Below are 11,372 nucleotides of genomic sequence, written 5' to 3' on the forward strand. Positions count from 1 at the left end.
ACATGATGTGGTGATTGATCACTTGGATTTAGATTTTAATTAGAATGGTAATTATTGGTCAAAACCAAAATTGCCATGCACTATCGTGAGTTTGGTTAGTGATGGAGACTCATTTGAGTTAATTAAAGGTTAATATAGTGTAATTTTGTCTTTTAACTAAATGATGATTAAAGAGTTTTTATCAATGTCTTGTCCTTCACAAATAACAATTGATTATGTTTTATTATGGTTTGATTAGGGTGTGAATTTGTCTTTGTTTGCATTTTCAAGCTAAAAATATGATGAGTATCATTATAATAGTACGTAAAAATAGTTTAGACTTTAGAATATCCATATATAATAAATATATATATTTTGTACATACATAATTAAAAATTTTAAATATTATATATTAAAAATAGATTTATTTTGAGTAATAAATATATATAATTTGTACATAAATAAATAAACTTTTTAAATATTTTATATTAAAAATAGATTCATTTTGAGTGAGATATTTAAGAAATAACATCGATTCATATATCAACAAATTTATTTATTCCTCTCATCCAACCCATATACATAAAATTTGGTTTTTGGTTTTTACTGTCAAATGATTAAATGTGAGAATCCTTTTCAAAATAAAAATTCGATAAAGCGTGTTGCCAATATCTAAAATTAAGGGATGTTATAATTTCAATTAATTTGGTATGAATTATAGGTCTTCAAATTCAGTTAATTCTATATGGAGAAAGAAGAAGTTAATGTAGAAGGTTTGTGTTAAAATGATAACCCCTCTTAAAATGACAACGTGACAACGCTTATACAGCAATATTATAAACGCTATACAGCAATATCCAACACGTTAGACAGCCAATCTATAGATTGCACGTCTAACGTGTTGGATATTGCTTGTTCAAAAAATTGCTGCTTAAAGACCACAAAATTGCTCTGCCGTCTTTTTTGCCTTTTTGGTTTTTTTTTTTTTTTTAGCCACGTGGCAGCTTATTATTCGTCCGCGTGTACAAATGATTGGCTAGAAATGGTGGTATGGTGTTATTTTAAGGGGTGGTGGCACCCTAACATGCCCCGATGTAGAATCATAATTAAATAACAAATAAATTGTTATATCGATTAAGGAGTGTCGGATGTACAGAGAACGAGAAAGAGAAAAAGAAAACGAGAGTCATGTTTTCCAAAAGTAATTTAATCTGCTTTTCTATTGAATTTTTTAGATATTCCTTATCTTTTTGTTTGTCTGTCTCGTTTCTTACCTTTTTAAATCAAATCCCAAACTATACTAGTACTCCCCATCTTTTTATTTCATTTTTTATTAGAGCGCTTAATTTTCGTAATGTGTTATGTCATTTATGTGAAAAAATTCTAAAATCAAAAGGCTCAAACTATTAAAATAATCAATGAACAAATACGAGAAGCAGCCCAAACAAATAAAAATACACAAAAATAAAGATAAACATACACAAACTAACTGTGGCAATATGAACATAAGCAGTAACCAAAACAAAGAGGGGTACCGATTTGGTAAATACAATTATCCAAATTTTGTTTTTATCAATCTAAGGTGTCACCTTGCTAGTATTAAATTACCCTTGGCCTTAAGAAATGAGAGTAAAAGACAAGTAGCATTTCTGAAATTTGTGAGAGTGATTGCCACAAACATCCAAGAAGGAAAATGAAATAACACTAATAAGGTCAATTGAATTAAACTTTATATTTTCTATATCTCGATAGTTTTCAAAAAGAGTGGCTCCCCCTTTGATTTGTTGTCCTCTTAAATCTAAACCGATAGCAACCTTACAATTTGGAATTTATGCATATAAAACAATCAAACGGTGCTTGCAATACCGTTACGTGATTAAATACTGCGAGCACGACTGAACTTGCAAATTTGTGAGTGTAGATGCTTGTGATATTATTCAGTATACTGATGTTGCGAATATGTGTACTTTCATAATGCTTGCAGTGTTATGTAATCATTGTTTTTTTAAGTGATTAGTACTTGCATTATGTCATTTTACAATAAACTTTAAAAATGTATATTGATATAAAAGAAAATAATACAATTTAAATAAAATTTTATTTTTTATGTCCTATAAATGTCCTATTAAAAATGACACATGTAGACATCATCTTTATTTTTTTTTACTCTTACTATATTTTTTTCAATTTAAATTATAAAACAACATTAATTATACTAAATCTCATGGTGAATAATAAATGTTTGATATTTAAAGGAAAGAAAGAAAGGAGATGTATAGGTATGAAAATATTCCTCGAAAAAAGCAACCGGAACTCAAACTATTGCATTTTTGCATTGGAAAAGGTGTTTAATTTGTGCCTTGCCTTTGTCTATATTACGTGATGGACATTTTAGTAAATTATGAAATTATGAAATTGTGTCATAGCTTTACAATTTTTTATTTTTTAAATAAACAAAATATTCCACTATAAAGTCAAAAAAATAAATAAAAAAGAATAATTTGTAATTTTCAACTGCGTCACAATTCTCTATTGTCCCTTGAAAGCTTATGGCCAGCATTTGAGAACGACTGATTTGAGAGGTGGACGAATAACAAATTCGCAGTGTTAAAGAACATTTAAATTCTCATTTAATTAACTCATCTATTCATTTTCAAAATCTCTGTCAAGCTAAAGAATATTCTTAATATAGACTTTCTTACCTTACATAATCGGAAATCTTAATCTCTTCAAAAAAAAGACCCAAATTTGATCAGCATCATTATTTTTCATTTTCTCTATCAATGCAAAAATACTTTAAAAATGAAATTAACTAATAGTAGTACCAACACAATTTAATAGTCTAACTCGATAAATTTGACCCCCACTTACCCTTATCCCCACCCAATTCAATAGTTTCCCTACCACTCTAACTCCTAGTCCTAGTTTGCTACCTATATCATATGTAGAGATTTTATTATATTTAGGGGCGAAATTAGCAAGGTAGCTAGATATTTCTTTGAAATCAATTACAAATTAAATACAATATAGTAATTTATAAAAACTTAACAAATTTTCAGAAAAAATATCGTTATTAATTTGATCTTTTTTTAAATTCTAAAATACACTTAAAATTTCAAACCCGCGCCTTTATGAAGCTTCGTTTATTAAATTCATAAAATTGCTTAAGAATACTCTTGATTAATGAAGAAGTGTCAATATCACCAATAATGTTGACAATTATTCAAAATGTTTACGTGGCGGCAATTGGGAATGGCCATGCCCAATTGTTCACCAATTAACACTAACTCTTTTCTTTTGATACTCATTAATTATGTAGCTCTTCGAAAAGGCCGACATTAAAATAAATATAAACAGCAACTGTTAAAAAGTACTTGAGTCGTCGGATCTAGCTGTCAAGAGTTAACTTGTAAATTCTCATTGGTTGAATAGAATTGTCGGAACTCAATAAACGTGACTCTACTTTGATCATGCCATTTATAAATAAAATTACTACTACTAAGTTACTTAATCTAAGATTAAACTAGTTTCATGTTATAACAGTAATTGATATGTTATAATTATGCTCAAGATTAAGGGATAAATGATTATTATATGTTATTATCTGATTAATTTAGATTATGTTATAGTGGGACTTAAAAATAATTCCTAAGGTGTTATTCGACCAAAATCAATCAGCCAAAAGTCAATGTAAATCGGCCTAAATTAAACACCAATCGGCTAAAATCAATATCGATTAGCCAAAACAAACACCGATCGATGCACGCAAGTTTCAGATCAAAGACAAGGATGAAGGTGGTGATAGCGTAAAGTGAGGGCGAAGATGAAGAATGAAGAGAGATTATGAGATAAGTAGGAATGGGGTTAGATGGATAATCATCGAAATAGTTTAATATTGACTGTGAAAATGGGTTGATACATTGTGAAATAAAATGTCAGAGCCAAGCTTTTAAACAAAATGGAAAACAAATGAGACACAAAAATAAACATGGCCTCCAATATTCATCACACACACATATATATATATATAACCCATAATTAAGTCACAATCAAGACATGTATGACACTTTGGCCTAGTCCGATAAATAAAAATAAATGTATACTAATTTAAAATAGTACTAATTTACTTTACGGACTAGATTTTGGTATCTAGATTGTTTTACTTTCTTTCCTTTTTTATTTTTCCTTTTTAATAAAGGAAGGCAGTGTATTTTCTACGAGAATGGAAAGTGACGTTGGGCTAAATTCTTGGAGTATTTAGTTATCTGTTATTTACTGACTACTGTTATGTGACAGTCACTCTGTACTAGATATAGGAGTACTATATAGTTACGATTTAATCATATTTTCAAGTTAATGAGCACTCTTTTCACTATTTTCTAAAACCTTAATTGTGTGTGTGTGTGTGTTAGAGAGAGATAAAGAGAGAGGAAAGGCTACGGAAAATAGAACAATACGTCTGTGTCAATGCAAACGGATCCTAAGAAAATGTCTTAATCTTGTGAAAATATGAACGTTGTATTTTTACAAAGAAAAAGGCGCAAGTCATATGTACTCCATATATTAGTACTAGTATTATTTTATTTTGGCTTGTTTGTTATAAATATTTTAACTTTTCACCGTGTTAGGGACTAGTAGTTTTTTATTTTCGATAATTGAAGCTTAATGTATTGATAAAATTTCATATCATATTACAAATAGTACCATTGAATGGTTTTGAATTTGGATGAGGATAAAATAAATTACATTAAAGATTAATACACGGCTTGATTACTTACTCGCGCATAATTACTCTTTCTTTAATGCGTGACCACTAATGAAGAAATCTTCTAACAAAGAGTGTTTAATGCTATGTTATAGCCTCTTTTATTTCAATAATGTTGAAAAAAGTGCCTACTCACAAATCCCTTTCTAAAAGTTTTGTTCATTAGTAACTACTACTTAGTATTAAAAGATGAGAGTCCCACATGTAAATTGATATTGAAAGGTTCAATCACAATCGCCTCTCTTTTTCTAACGCAGAAAGAAAAAGGAGAGAATTGTAAAATTTGTATAATTAAAACTAAACATTATTTATACTAACATTTTGCGTGTAAATCACCACAACTTTTTCCTAAACATGAATTCTAATAATATTCTAACCTAAAAAAATACTAGATGCCTAATTAGTTTTTGTAATTTAAAAAATCTTGAGGGATATTTAGACAAAAACAATGTAATATTCACCAAATGTGTAAAACCACTAATTATTTATTAAAAAGAAAAAAAGAAAAGAAAAGGTAAACACTCATATTTACAAGGTAGCCAACTAACCCAAAAAAAAAGTAAACAATAGAAAAAAAATGGCAATAACTTTTTTTGTGAGAAAATGAAGAAAATGATTATTTACAATATAGAACCATCAAAAAAGCGAAAGTACAAATCCTAAAGCACAAGGCACACCTCCTAAATTTAGCAACTCCACTTGATAGTCTCAAAGCTGCATGAAATCAAACTCCCACCACCGCCGCCGCCGCCGTCACCGCCACCCAATTCATTGTAGAAGTAGTCGTAAAAATTCTTATCCAACGCCCACCACGGCGGCTGCAGCCACCCCTCCGCCGAGTCAACCACCGCCAACTCGCTCCCCGACTCGTAGCTCCCCTCCAAACTCGGCAACTCGATGATCTCGCCCAGCTCCTCCGACCCCGCATTCCCCTCCTGGCCAACTGACGTCACCGTCGACGAAGAAGACGAGGAGGAGGAGGGCGAGTTGGAGGAGCTCAGCTGACAGTAGCCGAGCTCCTCCATGGCCGCGGCCTTCGCTGCCGCGGCCTGCACGTCTCTGGGCGAGAGGGACTCGGGCCGCGGCAGCGAGGCGCTGAGCTGGGGGAAGTTGAGGATGGCCGAGTTCCCCTTGATGCACATCGCGGCCACGTCGTGGGCCCGCGCCGCCATCTCGGCCGTGGGATAAGTCCCGAGCCAAATGCGGGACTTCTTCCGCGGCTGGCGGATTTCGGAGACCCATTTCCCCCAGCTCCGCTTCCTCACTCCTCGGTAGAGCGGGTGCTTGTTCCCGCTCTCCTTCGCCTTCAACTCGGCCGACTCGTGAGTCGACTCGGCGGAGGAGGTAGTTTCGGGTTCGGCCATTTTGGTTGATTAATTTTGGAGGCGGAATGGAATATTCTTTTGAGTGTGAGGAATTGTGGAATGATTTAAAGGAATTTATATTGGGAGGGGGAATGAAAAGGAGTATTGGTTGAGGTGTGATAAGCGTCTTGATTTGGAGCAAAATTAGGAAACATGAGAGAAAAACCAACAAATTATAGAGACAAATAAATATTAAGTGTACGTCGGAATGTGACAACGACGCACCTAATTAAGCCCATAATTTTCACACGCACACACACATGGAGATGGGCTGCGAGAGAGAGTGCCTTTGTTTGCAATAAAATATTACATTTTGTTATTGCGATATGTTCATAATTAGATGTATTATTAAAAATCTCATTTTATTTATCAATATTGATACTACATCTCATTACAAATATTAGGATAAGTTGCAAAAAAAACTTCTCCGTATGAAATTTTATCAATTTCTAGTTAATCAGCAACTTTTGAAAATAATAGGAGTATATATAATTTGTACATTATTTAAATTAAAAAAAATTATGCATAATGTGGAAGCTACTACAATTTATGACTTTTATGTAAATTTGGATATGAATTTTAAGTCTAAAAAATATGAAATATATATGACTGTATAATGTATTTCGGCTTATTGGTAATTATAAATTTTTACAAATTCAAATTAAATGGACAGTTAGAGAAAAAAATAGGTAAAAGTCAATGGCTAAATATTTCATACAAATGATGAAAGTTATATAAATTTAAATTGAAATATTTTGAAGTATTCAATAGATACACAACACATTGACCAATCAAATTTAGAGAGAGACTAAATTACATCACGATTTTGTCTATTTTTAAATATTTCACGAGTTTACGAATGATGAAAAATTTAATGACGAGGTTATATGAATTAAAAGTGAAATATTTTGAAGTATTCAGATGATATACAACACATTGGCTAATCAAATTTAGAGAGAGACTATTACATCTGGGTTTTGTCCATTTACAAAGTTATAGTAGTATAAATTTAATTCGAAATATATTGAAGTGTCTCAACACATTGACCAATCAAATTTCCTCCATTATAGTACCTCCACGTTGCAAGTTTTGCTATTTCTTCTTATTTAGATTGTCTTCTTGTTCATTTAATTTGCATATATTCCACATAATATTCTTATCATATGCTTGCTGGTTGCATTTAACAAGACAATCATAAAAACATAGTAATTAGGTACAAAGTGTGTAGAAGCCACCCAATTAATAAATCAAACAGTAGTTCTTTATTTCATCTATACTTAGTAAATAAACAAAATTAGAACATTTTCTGAAGAGTTGATTACGGTGTAAAGGAAGATATTATCAGAGTCGACTTTAGCAATATACGAATAAAAAACTAATTGCACGTATATGAAAGCTAATTGGTTTAGTTAATTAAATATTATGATTGGATCATATTATGCGAAAGAAACAAATCATACCCGTTTGGTAGGACGGTATTGTCGAATTAATTTAATGGCCAATGTAAAAATAATAAAAACAATTTTTAATACTTTGTGTAACCACTAATTTAATTTAATTTATTATTTTTGCATAAAGTATTAAAGTTATTTTTATTGGAGTATCCTAGACCACGTACGTAATATGTCCGTTGAGGGGTCAATTTATGTATTTATATTTGTCCGTTGCAATAACACCACTCTTTGTTTTTCAAATTCCACATGTTTGAATATGACTTATTTATCCCCCAATTTATTACTACTTGAATTTGACACTTTTAGCTTCTCCTTAGGGTGTTTTTGGTATTTATAACAAAAATAATACCCCTCCGTTCGCGATTAGGAGTCCCGGTCATTTTTGTTTACCCGTTTTGTAATAATCATAAAAAATAATTAAAGTGGAGAAATGGTAAAGTAAGAGAGCGAATAATGTTGACAAGAGTCTTCTCAATATTATTCTCTTTTTTACTTTACCATTTCTCCACTTTAACTATTTTTTATCATTTTTATAAAATGGGTGCGCAAAAGAACCGGGACTCCTAATCGCGGACGGAGGGAGTAGTGATTGTATGATTAATAGATGTCGTGTTGTATTGTGTGATGGATTTTGATCTATCTGATACTGAGCTTTTTTTCCCCCTTTTTATACTCTTCGATTTTATATATGATATGGGCACTTTTTGATGAACCCTATCTCATACACTTTTTTTTTCTTAACCTTTTTTAAATATAATGTGAATTATTTTTGTTCTAGTCTGTATATACTATCATTTATTATCGACGTCTAAACCATGAATGTAAAAACACGGTCCTCACGAACATTAGTCAATCAGGAGCTTAAGCCTTTACCAAGTCAATTTGTTAAATAATATCATCGATTTTTTGATATTATATGTTATTTTTGTTCAAAATCTCATACGGTCACAAAAAAAAAACATATATAGTGTAGTGTCTTGATCAATTTATGTTTATACTCTCATGTAAAATTGATGTTCTTGAGAGGAAATTGTGCACTTTGTCATTTTCGAATTAAATGTTGTGGATTTTATGCCGTGCTATACAAAAAAACTAATTATATTGGAGTATTATTACTTACATTAGTTGTGTTGGCTAAAATTGAGTGGAAATACTTGTTGAATAAGTAGTTACCAATCTATATATCATTATAGTATAGGCAGAGAAAATTCAAATATTGTTTTACACCTAAAACGGTACAATGAAGTAATTTTAATTATATGAAAATTGACCATTTTGCAACCTTAGAAATTTTATAAGCATATTTTTAAATAATATTATCACCACATTATTATAGTTCAGCCGGCAGAGTCAGAGAGTCAACAAGCCAAACGATGAGGTGGTTTGATTATTAAATTGGCATAAAATATTTGAAAATTATATGCAATTTGGTTTGAGCTCAAAAAATTATTTCATTCGTAAAACATTGCAAATAATTTTAGCTCAAAAGTATCTTACCAACCCCTATTACAGCGAGTATCACAACAACAAAAATATCCTCCAAAATTTTATATTCACTCCCAATTATCAACATGGACACTATTATATTTTTGTTGTAAAAGTTGCATTATGTCGTTGGTGCTATGGCAAGGTACCTAAGTTGGAGTACTATTTTACTATTTAGTACATTGTTGATGATGCTTTAACAATTCGAGCCAAATTTGGTATACTGAATTTTGGAACGATGTCAAACCCAACAAAAATGATTTATCGTAAACGAAACCGATTTGCAAGCGGAGTAATACTTTAATTGATATGATATATATGTACCACTAACATATTTTTTCCAAGTTATCTATGTATATTGATAGGAAAAAATGAAATATAACAATTCAAAATAACTTGCCAAATTTATTGCTATGACAGGTCACGAGAAAAAAATGTTATTTTGCTACTAAGAGAAATAGAAATTAGTGTTATGAGAATATGTCCAAAAAGCATTAAATAGTACTCCCCACAAGTGAAGTGTGGTGGAATTAGGTTAGGCCCAGCAAGATATATATCTCTGCATAGTTATATCTATGAACCGCTGCATTATGCTATTCTTAGCCCAATTCACTACTAATTTGAGCCTAATCCACACCATAATTTATTCAAACGAAATTGATATATGTGATAAAGATTCAAAAATTAAGAAATTCAAACCTTACTGCATTTGTTTTGGAACTTAATAGTACTAATATTCATGATGTCTTTTATAAAAAAATAGTTGTGAAATGAAGAGTGTTCCCTCTCTTTTGAGGTTATTCTTGAAGAATTCCTTTTAGTAATTGCAACATTAAATTTGAAAAATTGTGTGACATAGTGTATTCAAGCTTAACATATTAATTTACTTCAAGAATTAATCACTTTGTAATGTAAATAATAATAATAATAATAATAATAATAATAATAATAATAATAATAATAATAATAATAATAATAATAATAATAATAATAACTATTATTAGTTGAGGCGTTGGACATGTAATTAATGCCAATCAAGTTCGATTTGTCCGAATTTGAATGGCTGGTATTCAATTGAAGTCGAATGACATGTCCAGCGCTTAGATGCACGTTTTTGTGTCTGTAATTTCATAATTTGATTCTTTATAATATGAAGTATTTAAATATGAGAATCATATAACAAATATGGATGTGCTATTTATTTTTAATTTAGTCATGTTTGATCTTGATGCTAGTAATATATGTTTTGTTTGATAGTAGTATGGGTTAATTGACTGTAAATCTATCATTGGGTAATTGACTGTAAATCTATCGGCATTTTGATTTTTTCTTCTAACTTATAAAATAAGTACTATTTAAATGGATAGAATTTAATTTATTTCTAAATTTTACATGAATTCACACTCCAGATGACTCGTAACAGTTGTGTAATTGAAAATTGATGATATGAGAATAGATGCGCAAATGTCAACGATGATTGGAGCGAAGATTGATGATATGGTTTAGGAGATGACTAGTGGAGCTTAATAGATAAATTTGATTGATGCAAGTGAATCGTAGTCTCATTTCATCTAGTCTCGATTGGTACAATAGTTGCTTGTACTATGTTAGTTTGACACAGATTGATATGTCTGGATGAGGATGCCAACTTGAGATGATGTAACTTTACTTTAGTTTTGACTTTAGTGTTTCTATTATTATTTGACTATATATTTATTTTGGTTTTGATTTTTATATTGTAGGTATTGCATTGCTTGCACCTAGATGCTGTGGTCGCCACTTTAATGGTCTAAACGTTTTCTCTTCATAAAAATATGTGAAATATCAATAAAAATATTTTAGATCTATTATGGAGAAGAGGAGTAGTACTATTTTATTCACGCAATTTACCGGATTTATTTCAAGATGTTATGATTATGTATTTGATAATAAAAATCAATTATAAAAAATACAAGGAATGTTTGTAACAATAGTTGGATGTTTGCTAATATTGGTAAACATCACTCATGATTAGTATGCCGAGGACAAAGATTAAGAGACGATATATACATAGTGGATTTTGGCAGGTTTCCCATCTAAATTACATTTGGAAGGTTAACGTAACATCAAATACAGCTCAAGTGTCATTTGTCAATCATATCTTATAATCGAACTTTATACTCAATAATATATGTACTAAGAGCATGCCCATTGTTGCTCTTGTGTAAGAACGGCGTATGTGCCGTCGGCAAGAGCAGACCAACCCTGCTCGCCGCTGTGCTCTTGCCAACGGCACAACCCTGCTTGATGCATAGAGCACGTCCGTGCCAACGGCAAGAGCACGAG

General features: G+C 30.9%; 1 protein-coding gene across 1 annotated transcript; it reads right to left on the minus strand.

The window, feature by feature from the left end:
- Positions 1-5,200: 5,200 nt before the first annotated feature.
- LOC125204580 (ethylene-responsive transcription factor TINY-like) lies at positions 5,201-6,260 on the minus strand. The gene has a single exon (XM_048103267.1). The coding sequence runs from the start codon at positions 6,106-6,108 to the stop codon at positions 5,431-5,433; it is 678 nt and encodes a 225-aa protein (XP_047959224.1). The 5' UTR covers positions 6,109-6,260; the 3' UTR covers positions 5,201-5,430.
- Between the last annotated feature and the right edge of the window lie 5,112 nt (positions 6,261-11,372).

The sequence above is a fragment of the Salvia hispanica genome, chromosome 2, assembly GCF_023119035.1.
Source record: "Salvia hispanica cultivar TCC Black 2014 chromosome 2, UniMelb_Shisp_WGS_1.0, whole genome shotgun sequence".
NCBI classification, from domain to species: domain Eukaryota; kingdom Viridiplantae; phylum Streptophyta; class Magnoliopsida; order Lamiales; family Lamiaceae; genus Salvia; species Salvia hispanica.

Coding starts and splice junctions, on each gene's coding strand:
- LOC125204580 (XM_048103267.1), bottom strand. CDS start 6,108: ATGGCCGAACCCGAAACTACCTCCTCCGCCGAGTCGACTCACGAGTCG.